The sequence below is a fragment of the Salvelinus namaycush genome, chromosome 32 (assembly GCF_016432855.1).
Source record: "Salvelinus namaycush isolate Seneca chromosome 32, SaNama_1.0, whole genome shotgun sequence".
Lineage (NCBI taxonomy): Eukaryota > Metazoa > Chordata > Actinopteri > Salmoniformes > Salmonidae > Salvelinus > Salvelinus namaycush.
Genome location: NC_052338.1, coordinates 2,447,430 through 2,467,296, shown reverse-complemented (window position 1 = coordinate 2,467,296; position 19,867 = coordinate 2,447,430). Strand labels below are relative to the sequence as shown.

The window sequence follows — 19,867 nt, the reverse complement described above, 5'->3', positions numbered from 1 at the left end:
AAAGGGCTTCACAGGCAAGGATATTGCTGCCAGTAAGATTGCACCTAAATCAACCATTTATCGGATCATCAAGAACTTCAAGGAGAGCGGTTCAATTGTTGTGAAGAAGGCTTCAGGGCTCCCAAGAAAGTCCAGCAAGCGCCAGGACCGTCTCCTAAAGTTGATTCAGCTGCGGGATCGGGGCACCACCAGTACAGAGCTTGCTCAGGAATGGCAGCAGGCAGGTGTGAGTGCATCTGCACGCACAGTGAGTCAAAGACTTGGAGGATGGCCTGGTGTCAAGAAGGGCAGCAAAGAAGCCACTTTTCTCCAGGAAAAACATCAGGGACACACTGATATTCTGCAAAAGGTACAGGGATTGGACTGCTGAGGACTAGGGTTAAGTGATTTTCTCTGATGAATCCCCTTTCCGATTGTTTGGGGCATCTGGAAAAAAGCTTGTCCAGAGAAGACAAGGTGAGCGCTACCATCAGTCCTGTGTCATGCCAACGGTAAAGTATCCTGAGACCATTCATGTGTGGGGTTGCTTTTCAGCCAAGGGAGTGGGCTCACTCACAATTTTGCTTAAGAACACAGCCATGAATAAATAATGGTACCAACACATCCTCCGAGAGCAACTTCTCCCAACCACCCAGGAACAGTTTGGTGACGAACAATGCCTTTTCCAGCATGATGGAGCACCTTGCCACAAGGCAAAAGTGATAACTAAGTGATAACTAAAACATCGATATTTTGGGTCCATGGCCAGGAAACTCCCCAGACCTTAATCCCATTGAGAACTTGTGGTCAATACTCAAGAGGCGGGTGGACAAACAAAAACCCACAAATTCTGACAAACTCCAAGCATTGATTATGCAAGAATGGGCTGCCATCAGTCAGGATGTAGTCCAGAAGTTAATTCACAGCATGCCAGGGCAGATTGCAGAGGTCTTGAAAAAGAAGGTTCAACAATGCAAATATTGACTCTTTGCATCAACTTCATGTAATTGTCAATAAAAGCCTTTGACACTTATGAAATGCTTGTAATTATACTTCAGTATTCCATAGTAACATCTGACAAAAATATCTAGACACTGAAGCAGCAAACTTTGTGGAAATTAATATTTGTGTCATTCTCAAAACTTTTGGCCACGACTGTACAACGACCCTAAGCACACAGCCAAGACGACGCAAGAGTGGCTTCGGGACAAGTATCTGAATGTCCTTGAGTGGCCCTGCCAGAGCCTGGACTTGAACCCAACCAAACATCTCTGGAGACCTGAAAATAGCTGTGCAGCAACACTCTCCATCCAACCTGACAGAGCTTGAGAGGATCTGCAAAGAATGGGAGAAACTCCCTAAATACAGGTGTGCCAAGCTTGTAGCGTCATACCCAAGTACACTCGAGGCTGTAATCGCTGCCAAAGGTTCTTCAACAAAGTACTGAGTAAATGGTCTGAATACTTATGTAAAATGTGACGTTTCAGTAACATTTAAATAAAATAAAAAACGTTTTGCTTTGTCATTATGGGGTATTGTGTGTAGATTGGTGAGGGGAAAAAACAATTTAATCAATTTTAGAATAAGGCTGTAACGTCACAATGTGGAAAAAGGGGTCTGAATACTTCCCAAATGCACTGTAGATGCAAGATTCTTACAGGGTTCAACTTCAATGTCTAATTTACTGATTAACACCTTCCTAATATTGAGTTGCACCCCCTTTTGCCCTCAGAACAGCCTCAATTCGTCAGGGCATGGACTCTACAAGGTGTCAATTGTTCCACAGGAATGCTGACCCATGGTGACTCCAATGCTTCAAGTTGGCTAGATATCCTTTGGGTGGTGAACCATTCTTGATATACACAGAGAAAATGTTGACCGTGAAAAACCCAGCACCGTTGCAGTTCTTGACACACTCAAACTGGTGCGCCTGGTACCTACTACCATAACCTGTTCAAAAGGCACTTCAATCACAGAATGGCACACACAATCCATGTCTCAATTTTATCAAGGCTTAAAAATCCTTCCCCTTCATCTACACAGATTGAAGTGGACATCAATAAGGGATCATAGTTTCACCTGGATTTACCTGGTCAGTCTGTCATGGAAAGAGCAATGTTTTGTATACTCCATGTAAGTCAAAACTAAGCCACTCAGGAACATTCAATGTCGTCTTGGTAAGCATCTCCAGTGTATATTTGGCCTTGTGCTTTAGGTTATTGTCCTGCTGAAAGGTGAATTCATCTCCCAGGGTCTGGTGGAAAGCATACTGTTCCAGGTTTTCCTCTAGGATTTTGCCCGTGATTAGCTCCCATTCCTTATTTTTCTTTATCTTGAAATTCTCCCTAGTTCTTAAGAATTACAAGCACCCCCATAACATGATGCAGCCACCACTATTCTTGAAAATATAGAGAGTGCTACTCAGTAATGTGTTGTAGTGGACTTGCCCCAAACATAACACTATATATTCAGGACAAAAAGTGAATTGCTTTGCCACATTTTTCACAGTAAGTATTACTTTAGTGCCTTGTTGCAAACTGGATGCATGTTTTGGAATATTCTGTACAGGCTTCCTTCTTTTCACTCTGTCAATTAGGTTTGTATTGCGGAGTAACTACAATGTTCTTGATCCTTCCTCAATTTTCTCCCATCACAGCCATTAAACTCCGTAACTGTTTTAAAGTCACCATTGGCCTCATGGTGAAATCCCTGAGCGGTTTCCTTCCTCTCTGGCAACTGAGTTAGGAAGGACGCCTGTATCTTTGTAGTGACGGTGTATTGATACACCATCCAAAGATAAAATAACTTCACCATGCGCAAAGGAATATTCAATGTCTGCTTTTTTTACCCATCTACCAATAAGTGCTCATCTTTGCGAGGCATTGGAAAACATCCCTGGTCTTTGTGGTTGAATCTGTGTTTGAAATTCAATGATCAACTGAGGGACCTTACAGATAATTGTATGTGTGGGGTACAGAGACGAGGTAGTCATTAAAAAAATAATATTAAACACTTATTGCACACAGAGTGAGTCCATGCAACTTGTGACTTGTTAATCAAAAGTTTACTCCTGAACTTATTTAGGCTTGCCATAACAAAGGGGTTGAATACTTATGGACAAAAAATTTGGAAAAACACAATTCCAATTATGGGGTATTGTGTGTAGGCCAGTGATACAAAATGTAAAATTAATCCATTTTAAATTCAGGCTGTAACAACAAAATGTGGAAAAAGTCGAGGGGTGCGAATACTTTCTGAAGGCACTGTAGCTATTCATTACAGTAGCTATCTAAACTAGTTAGTGCTCTGTTAACTTTATTAGCAGTATGTTTTGAGAGGTGGAAAATGCCAGCGCCATAGCACCGGTGTCCAGTGGTACCATCGGGGGCTGCCAACTCCTCTCCCTCTCGACCTTGTTCGTGCTTTGTGCTGTCCCTCTAATAATAGCTTGAATAAAAGGCTAGTTCGAGCAGTTTTCTAGGCAGAGACCAATTTCTCTGGGGCACTCGGTAACAACGGTACAGCGAAGCCTAATCATTACAACAATTATCTGGGTGATTTTTTTTTTGTTGGTGCACAGGTGCTCACAAAATAACATTTCAGGTCACACAGCACAATATTTAGGAGCATATGCAACCAAAATGGTTACACATGCTGACCACTCCGCTCGCGTCGCAAAATAAATGTACACGTTATTCAGACATTGCACCCGCACTGCTTGCGAGCGTCTGCGTGGCCAGGCGCTAAAATAGAAATAGGTTCTATTTGTGACACTCAACGCGCTGCAAGTCCGGCCTCTCCCATCTTCTCATTGGTTTTTAAGAGCATATACCCACGTGGGTGATTGAAAGATGAACCGACATCCACACTCCAGTCGGTTGTAGTAACGCCCCGTAAAGTTGGTTGCCAACCGCCAAAGAAGTAAAAAAGAAGCCTGAGGAAGGAGGAGAGATGACGAGAAAGGAATTCGGTTGACCGTTTTATCTGTGTCGGAGTAGAGGACGTTTCAGGGAAAATAACAACCCAATGTTTATATCCCAGGACAAATTAGCTAGCAACAGCAAGCTAGCTAGCTAAATTGCCATAAATGTTTAATGCTTTTCAACCTGTCCCCAAATTAATATAATTGGTTCAGAGTTTGTTTTGATATTTCAACCTGGGTGTCCTGATCGTGTCTGGTGTCGGGGTACCAAAATGAACATGCGCACGCCCGGTTTGGTCAGCATATATTTGACTACAAGTGAGGAACTTCTCTATAAAAACGGTTCTATACCTGGTAGACTTGGTCAGTTGTGCTGTTCTTGCGCACCCTGACAGAGATGATGGTCTTGTCTGGCAGGGCTATCCGCAGCTCCACGTCTGAAACGCCATTGTAATTCTGACAGAGAAAGGAAAGGGGAGTATCAGTGTGTGTGTTTTAAGATGCTCTCCTGGGGCTACGGAAACTGTCTGCACAAACGTACCTCATCTGATTCAGAAAGGAATTCCTGCATGATGTCACTCTCACCAATCACCCGTACTGAACAAACTACAGAAGGAGAAAATAAGAGAAAGAGAGAGAGCAAAAGGTCATCTTACCATATTGCATTCACGTGCACACTTGAAGTTGGACACAATGTGCACTGCAGTTATATTACCGCTACATACACATTCCAGGGCATTCCACAAATATTGCAATGATTTGCCATCTGTCTGCAGGAGATAGAGAGCTATCTTGGAGTTCGACACACTGCATTACAGCATACGTGGTTTCTCACTTCTCCAAAAACTCAGATTTCTGTGCTACTTGTTCCTCCAATTAACTCACACAGACATTCCAAAAATAAAGCACGTGCTGTTTTTCATCTCTCCTCAACTGATCTCCAGCACTGACATATGGTAATGTGTAATACCACAGAATGAAATAGAACGTAATAGTAAATATATACACATCTCTCTGTGTAATATGATACCTGTGGTGTTGGAGCTATAGGCACTATCTGCATGTCAGCATTACACATCATTGAAGGGAATTAAGTGGCCATCCTTAAGTTTTTTTCCTTAACTCTCCTCAATTCTCTACAGGTACACTCTACCTCTTTCTCTACCTTTGCTTCCTTCTCTCTCTCTCTCTCACCTCTCTCCAGGTACTCCTCCAGGCCCCTGCGGCGTGTGTCCAGCTGCTGCTCAGACAGGGAGAAGGGCCACTTCCCTGGGATCTTAGGGAAGGTGTAACTGGCAAACTCCCTCTTCAGGTTCTGGTTCAGGATAGCAAACTCCCGGTAGCGCTTGGAGCACAGCTGCCTGCCCGACATGTACACGTTGTACACCTGTAGGGAACAGACCGAGGTGAGCGGTAAGGTGGAATATGACAGAACACAGGGGAAATGATGCACAGTATTCACTTGTAAAAGATGAGACATGTACACAGGGCTCTAAAGTGCGACCATTTTGGTTGCATATGCTTCTAAATATTTTGTTGTGTGACCGGGACTTAATTTGGGAACACCAGTGTGCCTAGAAAAACATTTGTAGTAATGATAAGGCTTCGCTGTACAGTTAAAAAAAAAATGTTTAGGTGATAGATCAGCTTTAACATTGCAGACAGATTGTAGCTTCCATCAATGTAAATGTCTGCATCATTTCCAATCCCATAACACACACACACACCAGTCAAAAGTTGTACACCACCAACTACCTACCTCAACCCCATATTTGTTTTTCCTGCTCTTTTGTACACCAGTATATATCTACTTGCACATCATCATCTGCACATATATCACTCCAGTGTAAATTGCTAAATTGTCATTACTTCGCCACTATTGTCCTATTTATTGCCTTACTTCATTTGCACACACAGTATACAGAAGTTTCTATTGTGTTATTGACTGTACGTTTGTTAATCCCATGTGTAACTGTGTTGTTGTTTTTGTCGCACTGCTTTGCCTTATCTTGGCCAGGTCGCAGTTGTAAATGAGAACTTGTTCTCAACTGGCCTACCTGGTTAAAAAGGTGAAATAAAAAAATAATTTAAATAAATAAATAAACAAATAAAGAAGCTGATTAAACAGCATCTTTTCACAGGTGAACCTTGTGCTGGGGACAAAAAGCCACTCTAAAATGTGCAGTTTTGTCACAACACACTGATGTAAAAAGGGCATCAGCTGTCAGAGCAGCTTACCGATCACTGTACCTGTACACAGCCAATCTGTAAATAGCACACCCAACTGCCTCATCCCCATATTGTTATTTATCTTTTTGCACCACAGTATCTCTACTTGCACATCATCAGCTGCACATCTATCACTCCAGTGTTAATGCTAAATTGTAATTATTTTGCCTCTACGGCCTATTTATTACCTTACCTCCCTAATCTTCTACATTTGCACATACTGTACATATATTTTTCTATTGTCTTATTGACTGTACTTTATTGACTTTGTTTATGTTTAACTCTGTTGTTGTTTTTGTCACACTGCTTCGCTTTATGTTGGCCAGGTCGCAGTTGTAAACGAGAACTTGTTCTCAACTGGCTTACCTTGTTAAATTAAAAAATACGTTTGGACACACCTACTCATTCCCGGGTTTTTCTTTATTTTGACTATTTTCTACATTGTAGAATAATAGTGAAGACATCAAAAACTATGAAATAACATGCAGTAACGAAAATGTGTGAAACAAAATCAAAATATATTTCATTTTTGGGATTCATCAAAGTAGCCGCCATCCTTTGCCTTGATAACAGCTTTGCACACTCTTGGCATTCTCTCAACCAGCAAATTTTTATGGTGAAAATTAGCTTCCCCAAACTTGAAACTCACGTGATGCCTTTGTAAAGTGGATGAATGTGCTTAATTTTAAGAATTGAGCAATAAATATAGCAGCATAAGAAAGCTGGGATCCTCTTAAATAGTGGCCAGTCAAAACTCTGTTTTCACATGAAATTACACAAATGGTGTACTTAAGAAAAATTACTTTAAAGTGCTAATTAGTTTTTTGGGGGGTATCTGTACTTCACATTCAACAACTTTTACTTTACTACTTTTTACTCCATACATTTTCCCTGACAGCTCGCTACATTTTGAAAGCTTAGCACACTTATCAAGAGAACCTACCTGGTCATCCTTACTGCCTCTGATCTGGTGGACTCACTAAACATACATGCTTTGTTTGTAAATGGTGTTGGGAGTGTGCCTCTGGCTATCTGCAAAAAAAATCTACAAATAAATAAAAAGCCAACCGTGCCATCTGGTTTGCTTAATATAAGGAATATGAAATAAGTTCCTTTTGATACTTGTGTATATTTGAGCAATTACATGTACTTTTACTCAAGTAGTATTTTACTGGGTGACTTCCACTCGAGTCCTTTTCTACTAAGGTATCTTTACTTTCCACCATTGCGATTGCATAATGACTGGGCTTATAAGAACATGTTTCACTAGGCTCTCTAATGTGTTCCAGGAGTCCTAGGCCTATAAGCTACGTTTTGAGTTAATTGGCCACTTTAGTTGTGATACACACCTTATCAAAACATATAAGACTATGGGCTAGGCTACATAAGCGACTGGCAGTTAGAAAGTTTGGTAGGCTACTAATGACCATCAGAGCTCAGTTTTGGAGAAGCCTAGTTACCGTGACTAAACGGTCACGTGGAATTTGACTCGTGACCGCTGGTGTGACGGTAATACTGTCACCGTAACAGCCTTAGTCCACCAGAATCTGCAGTCATGAAGAGAGCATGGCAGCGCCCCCCCCCCCCCAAAAAAAAATTGGCATGGGCCCTTGGATCAAATTTCTACAGCTGCACCATCATTTTGACTGGCTGCATCCCCGCTTGGTATGACAAATGCACCGCCGTCGACTGCAAAGCGCTACAGAGGGCGGTGCGAACAGCCCAGTACATTACTGGGGCTGCGCTCCCTGCCATCCAGGACCTCTATAATCAGGCGGTGTCAGAGGAAGGCCTGAAAAAAAAAAAAAAAAAAGACTCCAGCCACCAAAGCAATAGACAGTTCACTCTGCTATCGTCCGACAAATGGTACCGGTGCATCAGCACTTGGACTAACAGGCTCAGAGACAGCTTCCACCCCCAAGCCATTAAACTGCTAAATAGTTAGTCCCGGTAACCATTAATTATCTTGCACTGACCCTACGCACACTCACCTTCAGAAAGTATTCACACCACTTCACTTTTTCCACATTTTGTTGGGTTACAGCCTGAATTTAAAATGGATTTAATAATGTCAAAGTGGAATTATGTTTTTAGACATTTTTACAAATTAATAAAAAATGAAATCTGAAATGTCTTGAGTCAATAAGTATTCAACCCCTTTGTTATGGCAAGCCTAAATCAGTCCAGGAGTAAGAATTTGTTTCATTCTTTTTTGGGGACTCATTCCATGTTCAATCATAGTGGTTAACATGATTTTCAATGAATACCTCATCTCTGTACCCCAGACATACAGATAATTGTAAGGTCCCTCAGTCGATGAGTGAATTTCAAAACACAGATTCAACAACAAAGACCAGGGAGGTTTTCCAATGCCTCACAAAGGGCACCTATTGGTAGATTGGTAAAAAAAAAGATATCCCTTTGAGCATGGTGAAGTTATCAATACACCAGTTACTACAAAGATACAGGCGTCCTTCCTAACTCAGTTGCCAGAAAGGAAACGGCTCAAGAATTGGTGACTTTAAAACAATGGCTGTGATAGGAGAAAACGGAGGATGGATCAACAACATTGTAGTCACTTCACAATACTAACCTAAATGACAGCATAAAAAAATGACAGCATGTACAATAAAAATTATATGCATCCTGTTTGCAATAAGGCACTGAAGTAAAACTGCAAAGAAATGAACTTTATGTCCTGAATACAAAGCGTTATGTTTGGGGCAAAAACGAACATCGCTGAGTACCACTCTTTATATTTCTAAGCATGGTGGTGGCTGCATCCTGTTATGGGTATGCTTGTCATTGGCAAGGACTAGGGATTTTGGGGGGAGGGATAAAAAGAAACAATAGAACTAAGCACAGGCAAAATACTAGAGGAAAACCTGATTCAGTCTGTTTTCCAACAGACACTGGGAGACAAAATTCATCTTTCAGTAGGACAATAACCTAAAACACAAGGCCAAATATACACTGGAGTTGCTTACCAAGACAACATTGCATTTTCCTGAGTGGCCTAGTTAGTTTTGACTTAAATTGGATTGAAAATATATGGCAAGACTTGAAAATGGCAGTCTAACAATGATTAACAGCCAACTTGACAGAGCTTGAATAATTGTTTTAAGAATATTGTGCAAATATTGTACAATCTCTTAGACTTCTCTCTGTATTTGTTGCCAAACGTGATTCTAACATGTATTGACTCAGGGGTGTGAATGAGATATTTCTATATTTAATTTTCAATAAATTAGCAAACATTTCTAAAAACATGTTTTAGCTTTGGCATTATAGGGTATTGTGTGTAGATGGGTGAGAAAATACATCTATTTAAAAAATGTTTAAATCATGCTGTAACATAACAAAATGTGGAATTAAGGGGTATGAATTGACACTCCCACACACACACCATTTGCTGCTGCTAATCTGTTCTTTATTTTACACTTATCTATTCTGATGCCTAGTAACTTTACCCTGCCTTCATGTACACATCTACCTCAAATACCTTATACCACGGCACATTGATCTAGTGCTGGTACTCCCTGTAAACTAAACAATGAACACCTGCTCTTTCCATGACATAGACTGACCAGGTGAATCCAGATGAAAGCTAATGATCATTTGTTAAATCCACTTTATAATCAGTGTAGATAAAGGGGAGGAAAGGTTCAAATATGGATTTTTAAGCCTTGAGACAACAGATACATGGATTGTGTATGTTTGCCATTCAGACGGTGAAGGGGAAAGACCAAAAATGTCAGTGTCTTTGAACGGGGTATGGTAGGTGACCGGCGCACTGGTTTGTGTCAAGAACTGCAACGCTGCTGGGTGTCACGCTTAACAGTTTCCTATGTGTGTCAAGAATGATCCACTACCCAAAGGACATCCAGCCAACTTGACAACTGTGGGAAGCATTGGAGTCAACATTCCTGTGGAATGCTTTCGACACCTTGTAGAGTCCATTCCCTGACAAATTGAGGAGGTTCTGGGGGCAAAAGGGGGGGGTGAAACTTAATATTAGGAAGGTGTTCCTAATGTTTGGTATACTCAGTGTAGGTCGCATTGTATACGTGATTACTGACAAAGGCCTACACATTTTGGCATGGCCGAACTCTGCACTGCAAAAGACACATTGGGCTTTTAGAAAAGTTTAGTCATTCTCTAGTAAACAAGGCCAGCCAGAAACCTCACCATAAACTATGTATTTTTTACTCACCACAAACCTCTCGGCGTGCTGCTCCACGTGCTTGAATGTGGGGATGGAGATGGGCACGGCCTGCTTGTCGCTGTAGTCATAGCTGAGCTGGGCGGCGCTTTCATCCCCGGCCTCAAGACCGTCTGCCTCCTGGGGCGGCACAGACAGCACAGAAAGCACCAGCTCCCTCTCCCCGGCCCGGATCAGATCCACCACCTGCTTGTGGGTGGCCCCCTCCACGCTCACACCATTACTGTGGGACGCAGAGTGAGAGATGGTGGGACGGGATCAATCGGTGCTCATGTTATGCCCGTTAATGGTGGTAGTGTTTGGTTAGAGGATAGGTTTGGCCTATCCTCCAACACCGTCTCCGAAATTATACACGTTTGCCTTATTCTGTCTAGCTCTGTAACCTGCCAAACTTTTACCACTGATATACATCTCTTTCCAATGTTGGCTGAGCAGTGAGTCTCTCGCTATCGATTCCCTATCGCTACAAAAAACATTATATATATAAAATAGTAAAAATAAAGAAAAAACATATAATATATATAGTACCTGTCAAAAGTTTGGACACCTCATTAAATGTTTTTTCTTTATTTTTTACTATTTTCTACATTGTAAAATAATAGTGAAGACATCAAAACTATGAAATAACATGTGGAATCATGTAGTAACCAAAAAGAAAACAAGTGTTCAATCAAAATATATTTTATATGAGAAACTTCAAAGTAGCCACCCTTTGCCTTGATGCCAGCTTTGCACACTCTTGCATTCTCTCAACCAGCTTCACCTGGAATGCTTTTTGAACAGTCTTGTAGGAGTTCTCACACATGATGAGCACTTGTTGGCTGCTTTACCTTCACTCCACGGTCCAACTGATCCAAAACCCTCTCAAGCCACTGGATATCATAAGGTGAATGCACCAATTTGTAAGTCGCTCTGGATAAGAGCGTCTGCTAAATGACTTAAATGTAAATGTAAAGTTGATGTTGAGATGTGTCTGTTACTTGGCCTCCACAATCACCCGACCTCAACCCAATTGGTTTGGGATGAGTTGGACCGCAGAGTGAAGGAAAAGCGGCCAACAAGTGCTCAGCATATGTGGGAACTCCTTCAAGACTGTTGGAGAAGCATTCCAGGTGAAGCTGGTTGAAAGAATGCCAAGAGTGTGCAAAGCTGTCATCAAGGCAAAGGGTGGCTACTTTGAAGAACCTTAAATATAACATATATTTGGATTTGTTTAACACAATTTAATAGTTTGTCTTCACTATTATTCTACAATGTATGAAAATAAAATAAAAACCCTTGAATGAGTAGGTGTGTCCAAACTTTTAACAGTACTGTATATAGACACAGTGCATTCGGAAAGTATTCAGACCCCTTCACTTTTTCCACATTTTGTTACGTTACAGCCTTATTCTAAAATTGATCAAATACATGTTTTTCCTCATCAATCTACACACAATGCTCCATAATGACAAGGCAAAAAGTTTAAATTGTTTGCACATTTATTAAAAATAAAACAGAAATACCTTATTTTACATAAGTATGCTTAAAAATTGAGTCCACCTGTAGTAAATTCAATTGATTGGACATGATTTGGAAAGGCACACACCTGTCTATATAAGATCCCACAGTTGGCAGTGCATGTCAGGGCAAAAACCAAGCCATGAGGTCGAAAGAATTGTCTGTAGAGCTCCGAGACAGGATTGTGTCAAAGCACAGATCTGGGGAAGGGTACCAAAAAAATGTCTGCAGCATTGAAGGTCCCCAATACCATCCCGACGGTGAAACATGGTGGTGGCAGCATTATGCTGTGGGGATATTTTTCAGCGGCAGGGACTGGGAGACTAGTAAGATCGAGGGAAAGATGAACAGAGTAATGAACAGAGAAATCCATGATGAAAACCTAATCCAGAGCACTCAGGACCTCAGACTGGGGCAAAGGTTCACCTTCCAACAGGACAACGACTCTAAGCACACAGCCACGACAACGCAGGAGTGGCTTCGGGACAAGTCTCAATGTCCTTGAGTGGCCCAGCCAGAGCCTGGACTTGAACCCGATCAAACATCTCTGGAGAGACCTGAAAATAGCTGTGCATCGACGCTCCACATCCAACCGGACAGAGTTTGAGAGGATCTGCAGAGAATGGAGAAACTCCAAATACAGGTGTGCTAAGCTTGTAGCGTCATACTCCAGAAGACTCGTGGCTGTAAACACTGCCCAAGGGGCTTCAACAAAGTACTGAGTAAAAGGTGTGAATACTTATGTAAATGTGAAATTTATTTTTAATAAATTAGCAACAATCTCTGCAAACCTGTTTATGCTGTCGTTATGGGGTAGTGTGTAGATTGATGAGTGGATAAAAAAAAAATCCTATTTCGAAATAAGGCTGTAACGTAACAAAATGTGGAAAAAGTCAAGGGGTCTGAATACTTTCCGAACGCACTGCATGTTTTATTGTCACACACCGGATAGGTGCAGTGAAAATATTTTGTTTTACAGGGTCAGCAATAGTAGTACAGCGCCCCTGGAGCAAATTAGGGTTAAGTGCCTTGCTCAAGGGCACAAACAGATTTTTCACCATGTCGGCTCGAGTATTCTAACCAGCGACCTTTCGGTTACTGGACTAGCGCGCTAACCGCTAGGCTACCTGCCGCCCTACAGGTTTACCATGTGGTGACATGCCTCCCTCCTTAACGCACGATGCTGAGGCCAGATGGCAGCAGCATCAGGTGTCTCGGCTAATCTGCCTCTGAGTACCAAGGGGGTTGAGGGAGGGAGGGCAGGGGATCACTTGCCTGCCACACACTGTTTCCATCATTAATTATTCATTTTAGTAACCTTTGACACCCCTGGCCTATAAGATCCGGACTATTTTCTATGTAAGAGAACATTAAACCTTTAACATCTCCTCGAGATTAAATTTTTACTGCAAGATATGAAACTGTCACAATGATGTTTGTTCTTCAAATTATGTATTTTATTAAGACAAATGAAATATCCCACATTATCTCGAAAAATGTAAGGTTTTGTTTTAGGTTTCCGCTTTTTACAGGTTTTTGCTCTTAAAAAAAATTACACGTCCACAACAACGCTTAAACCTGAGAAATGTTGACTTTTAGGTGTAGTGCACATATTTAGGTGTAGTGCACATTTGTAGTGCACATATGATAGTGTTTGCAAAACAAATACCCACTGGATTGATGAAAATGACCATGATATCATTCTGACAGGTCAGCATAGGCTACTTTGTAGATAACATTTAATTGAGAAGGTTTTTTGGGAAACCTTTCCATCTACCAGAAGTCTTTTCATTAGCATCATCGCTAACAGCTACACAAAGTATTAGACGCGCACCCCCCCCCCCCCACACACATTCTCATTGCCTCTCCAGAAAGTTGCAGGAAATACAAATCATTGATGTTCACGTCTTATGATAAACTTGGGCAAATTAATACATTTTCAATACATTTAGTGGATGCACTACTAAGTCAACACTTCCGTTTTAATGCCTGGATTCCACGAGGGCCCTAATTATCATACTTGGATCAGAATGATTGTTACGAATTCCCTGCCGGGCTTATCAGCACACTCCGCTCCTTATTCCCTAGGACCATAGCCTGAGAGTCTAGGGAGTACCCTAAACCTGCTTCTCAAACTCTCTGACCTGGGTGACGTGTGCCCTGATAGGTTGCTAGGGAGGTTACTAAGGGGTCGGAAATCTGCCCATCCTCTTGACTCCGCAGGTCATACAGGGCACTTTCCATACTGCCTACCTGCAGTCTAGTGGAGTATGGCTCCGGGGTATACAGTGGACCAATACCATGTGGATTATACCCCTTCTATGGAGCCTATGGGAGTGAAGTACAGGAAGAACATATGGTTCGTATGGAGCAGAATAGATCTTTGCATCTTGGAATAGCAGACCAGATCCCGGGCTTCCTCCGGTCAGGGGAGCCCTCTCCAACAGGGGAAGACTTGGGATAGTCGTATGGAGTTCAGCAGTATGATGACACCTCTCCAACCCCAGCAACATTACCGGCTACGACTGTGACTTTAGTATTCTGCCTCTTCAGCGGCACGGCGAACTCTGGAGTAACCCTCTCCCTGGCTCGGCCAGCATTGCCCCGCGGTAGTAAACTTATTGCTGACCGGACCCTATTCCTCACCGCCTGTCCCTGAACTATGGAATCCTGCAGAAGCACCAGACCAGTCTGCTGCTACCTCCGATGACCGTTCCAGCCCTGACCTGGGCCCATGGGGAGACCCAGCCACACCACTGTCACCAGTTACTGACAGAACAGCTTCACCTAACCCAGCCATAGCCCTGGTCCCATTCAGTATGTCTAGGATGCACCTGCCCAGCGTGCAACACCTGATCCAGGTCCAGTCTTGCTGCCTCTGGACTCAACCCCAGATGTGACGGTGGTGGACACACCAGACCTCACCGGGGTCGACCACTCAGACTTCGCCCCCCCGCCAGTGTCCTGTCCCAGGGGCACTACCTATTCCTGCTTCTGGTGTCCGAGCTGATCCACCATCTGCCCTGGGCTCACCAGCACTGCCGCCTGATCTGGCCTCGAGTTTACCGTTGGGGCCTGCTCTGGGTCCTCCTCTGGTTCCTGCACTGGGGGACTTTCCTGCCTCAGTTGGGGAACCGTCGCTGCTCCTTGCCTACCTTGGGACCAATAGGCTCTAGACTGACATTCGAGCATGGAATTACTTATTTTGTATGCTGCTCATATTTAGGGGTGGCTGTTACGAATTCCCTGCCGGTGACTTATCAGCACCTCACAACCCTGAGCTGCACACTCCACTTCCCATTCCCCACAACCGGAGCCTGAGAATCTAGGGAGTACCATAAACGTGCCTCTCAAACTCTCTGATGTGTGTGACCTGTGCCTTGATAGGTTGCTAGGGAGGTTACAAGGGGCCGGACAGCTGCCCATCCTCTTGACTCTGCAGGTCACGCAATACTTCAAGCAGTCAGAGAACAGCAAGCTCATCTCTGTCCTGCACAACAACAGCTGGACTCATTCATATCTGTACTTGTGGGATGGTGTGCGTGTCAAAAGTGAGTTGTGACATTTGTATATTGTTCTTCATAGTTACTACTATTGCATGTTGCACCTCTGCGTTTACTGTGTAATACTCTGCAGGTAGCATATGCAATCTATACAGTCCTTTGCATCTGTGCCCTGGTGTATTCATTACCTCTGTTTCTGTCCATTACAGAACCACTACCATCCCCATGTTCATCTTTATCAGTTTGTTTAAATAAAGTTTGCGTATGTGTGAACTCTTGGGCTGCTTTATTCCCATTCTAACCGGGTCAGTGTCGGTGGGTCACAAATCACTAAAATACATAGTGCCGGGTACCTCTCAATTATGCACACCTCGACCCATTATTCCTGCAATGTTGATTCACCATCGTCATCAATTCTTTTCATAATTTATCTGCAGATAATCGCCAAAAAGCCTAAGTCTACCAGTAGCCTGTGCAAATTAGGGAGCCAAATGAAAGGCTCTCCCACCGATGCAATTCAGGAGCTTACACTGAGTGACGAGAGTCACTCACTTCAGCGTCACTGTCTGGCAAGCCCAGACATCCTAGGAAAGGAAACTCAAGAAATCCTTTGGTATACTAGTCCCAATATGATACCATAGACATAACCACGTTGCATGATTCATGAATGGCAAAAGGATATAGGAGATCGAATTTATTCAGTCAGTTCACCTTTTATAAACTAGTCAACACTTGCAGGACTACCTGGCATGATGACTCCTTGCTGTCCCCAGTCCACCTGGCCTTGCTGCTGCTCCAGTTTCAACTGTTCTGCCTGCTGCTATGGAACCCTGACCTGTTCACCGGACGTGCTACCTGTCCCAGACCTTCTGTTTTCAACTCTCTAGAGACAGCAGGAGCGGTAGAGATACTCTTAATGATCAGCTATGAAAAGCTAACTGACATTTACTCCTGAGGTGCTGACTTGCTGCACCCGACTACTACTGTGATTATTATTATTTGACCATGCTGGTCATTTATGAACATTTGAACATCTTGGCCATGTTCTGTTATAATCTCCACCCGGCACAGCCAGAAGAGGACTGGCCACTCCTCATAGCCTGGTTCCTCTCTAGGTTTCTTCCTAGGTTTTGGCCTTTCTAGGGAGTTTTTCCTAGCCACCATGCTTCCACACCTGCATTGCTTGCTGTTTGGGGTTTTAGGCTGGGTTTCTGTACAGCACTTTGAGATATCAGCTGATGTAAGAAGGGCTATATAAATACATTTGATTTGCTGTTCAGTTGTCAGTCCACACACAATAAATAGCCTACTATGCTCCACGATGCTGCGTAGCTAATTTGTAGATTTTGACTCATCGTTACCAATTACATTGAATGGGACATGCAAATTCACAAGCATCATGCTCTCTCCCCTCCGTGTAAAGAAATTCGACTGCATCTAGAGATCTGTATATAAATTATATGCTCAAGTCTCCGCCCTAACAATGGGAGTCGTTGTCCCAAAGGCGGGAAGGCAGGAGACAAGCTTAGGTCCAAAATATGCACATAGCAGAGAGGAAGAGGTGAAGCATTTCTGTGTTTCCCTGTCATCACTCGCTTTGTGACTGAAAGGCGCCTATCCTATCAATAGATCGCTATAAGATGTATAGCGTTCATTCTAGTAGGAGATGGCTCGACAGACTAGCGAATTGAAACTTTTAAATAAAAAGTACCCTATTTAATATGAAGTGGAAAACGTAGCTGGCTGAAAACGAGTCTGTATTGGGAACTTTCCTCAAGCTTATTCAGGGGGACAAAGAATGGGAGACAAAAAAAATAAAAAGGATAGAGGGAGATGTAGGCTAACCCCTCTCCACATCACAGCTTTGATGTAGCCGTGATCCTTCTATCAATCAGAAAAACAGTTCTCTGTAGCATCTGCCAAATTAATCTCATGAATACCATATATAGAAACGTGAAGGTAGGTGAACTGAATTGGAATAAAGTCAAAATAAAAAAGGGACAGTACCAAGAGAGTTGGCCAACTTCTGGCTACTTCATGAGAATTTTTCACTCATTGACAAGGGTGGATCTAAATGAATAAATATTGCAAAATAAAACATTGCATAACTTTTAGGTTTCCCTCAATCAATAAGTAGGGATTGACAACAGCCTAAAGCCATCTAGTAAAACAGCAAGTGTGCATGCGTAAACAAACAAACTAACCTTCAAGCCTGATCCGCTGACGTGAGTTAGAGGTGTAGGCACTGGGGGAATAACTTGACTACACACATCAACTTTATTTCCAATTGCTGGGGAAGCAGTAGTGGCTGATTAATGTGTCACAAACACTACTTATCATACGACACAGGCAAAGCGGCTAGTTGATGGATAAAGACATACCGTTAGGAAGGCAAAGGTTTACGTCCCAATATCACCCTATTCCTTATATAGTGCACTCTTTTTGACCAGGGCCCATAGTGCACTACATAGGGAATAGGGTGCCATTTGGAAGTAGAAATACCCTTTTGATGCCTCAGCAAGTTGTCTACCATGTTCCTCATTCTTTCTCACGTTTGTCATTGACCGAGAAAAGCTTGGTATCGTTTCCATTTTCTTGTTCCTCAAGCGTAAGGCAAACTAATACTCAAAAGAAGAATCTGTGCCCTGAACAGACTGTACTGCTTCTGCAGTTACATAAACTGAGTAATGTAGTGTAGGAAGACCATTTCCTTTGCAACTTTTTTTAGGAAGGTATGAAAGGTTAATTCCCTCCTCTGAAGTTATGATTAAAATAATATTTTCCTAATTTGAGGTGCTGGTCTTGCCCCAAAATGTTCTCAAAACGAGGGTCCAGCTTTTCCTGTATCAACTCCACCCAGGCACACTGACTTACACACAAATACACTCAGAAATAGGGCAAACAAACACAAAGCATGATTGATTGGCTACATAACCAGGCTAATCCCCCCCCACTATGGTACACTGTCAGACTGAGTAAAACCCCAATTTCACACACAGTAGAGTTGGTGAACTGTCTGTCTACAGTTGGTTGAGTGACAATAACTGACCTACTCACTGTCATTATCCTGTCAGCCATGAGGACGCTAGACTGGGAGAGAGCCCTAATCTTTTTAATCTCCCGTTTCAAAAAATGATTTAAGTTACCAAGAAACCAATGACAACTCTGACATTCTACACTCATGAGCACAGTGTTAAAATCACTCACTGACTGCCGAAACGTACTCTACCAAATTAGCTAGCAAAGATCATATTGTTTGTTGTGGTGGTGCGATGATTTGAATACATACTACTCACAAATTTATGCAATGATTGTCGGTCTGGATTTGTTTATTAAAATGCTTGCTAGCTAATTAGCATGGGTGCTAGCTAGCTAATGTGTACTAGCTAGCTACAGATAACGTTTCAGCCAATTACTGCAGTGAGGTTAACTAGTTAGCAACTTGCTAGCTAACGTTAGCCACTTTGCTAAATAGCTAGTTATTGCAACGTTCAAAACAACTTGGAACTCTCCGACTTCCATGTGTTCAAACCAACTGGGAAATTGGAAGAAATTCAATTTGAAAGGTCATACAACTCGAAATTACACTCGGGAACTAGGGCCTCTTTCTAGAACTCCGAATTCCCGATCTGAAGACCACTGACGTCATGATTTGAACTCGTTTTTTCCGAGTTCTCAGTTGTTTTGAACGCGCGCATGATGCGGATTCCCGAGTGGGATGACCGTTCAAATGGATTTTTCCCAGTCGGAGCTCATTTTTCCCTAGTTTCCCAGTCGGAGATTTGAGTTCACAGTTGTTTTGAACGCGGCATCAGTCCTCCCCAGAGGTAGCTAACTAGCTAGCTAACGGCCGCTATTATGGGTAAAGAAAGCTGACTTACACCTCCAGAATCCTGTCACCCTTTGATATGCCAGCTCGGTCCGCTGCCCCTCCAGGCAAAACAGCACTGACATGCTGAAGAGGTGCGTACAATTCCCCATTGATGCTTCGCAGTTGTCCTCCTTCGCTAACTTGTCCACGAACGTTGAATCCATATCCTGATTCCGACTTTACAATTCTAACCATTCGTGGACCTGACGTCACTTGGGTAGCATTTTGGACTCCGGTACCGACTACCGAACCTGCAGCGGGTCCATTACGGGAAGCCGAAGGGAGAGCCGACTTAATTTCATCGCCTTCAACATCCGCCATCTTCTACTCAATGCCTCCGGTCGGTGTTTAGCGGTTTCAAAACAACAAGTAGAAATACGCTCAGACTAGCTCCTCGAGACCGACTCATAGGGAGTTCTATTAACCTGAACCATGGTGCACCGGTCTATGCCCGTGACGTGAACGGGCAAAAGCGGTAAAGAAGGAGCGCCCTTCTCAAATCCAACTGTAATGCGCTGCTCAGTCATGTTGTCAACAAGACATCATGGTGCATCTTCCAGAAACATACAACATTTATTTTCCACCAAATATATGTTAGCATTTTCTAAGTAGTTTTGATTGGTAAGGCAGATCAAGCGTTT

The 19,867-nt window shown here is 42.8% G+C and overlaps 1 protein-coding gene across 1 annotated transcript in view; it reads right to left on the bottom strand.

Annotated features, from left to right (window-relative positions):
- The window catches only part of snx27a (sorting nexin 27a), a 38,436-nt gene extending 18,819 nt beyond the window's left edge, over positions 1 to 19,617 (bottom strand). The window contains exons 1-5 of the mRNA XM_038971636.1: positions 19,237 to 19,617; positions 10,344 to 10,575; positions 5,096 to 5,288; positions 4,443 to 4,507; positions 4,253 to 4,357 (exon numbers count right to left, since the gene is read on the bottom strand). Coding sequence (XP_038827564.1) covers positions 4,253 to 4,357; positions 4,443 to 4,507; positions 5,096 to 5,288; positions 10,344 to 10,575; positions 19,237 to 19,547 — 906 coding nt within the window. The 5' untranslated portion in view covers positions 19,548 to 19,617. The remainder of the gene's footprint in view (positions 1 to 4,252; positions 4,358 to 4,442; positions 4,508 to 5,095; positions 5,289 to 10,343; positions 10,576 to 19,236) is intronic.
- Between the last annotated feature and the right edge of the window lie 250 nt (positions 19,618 to 19,867).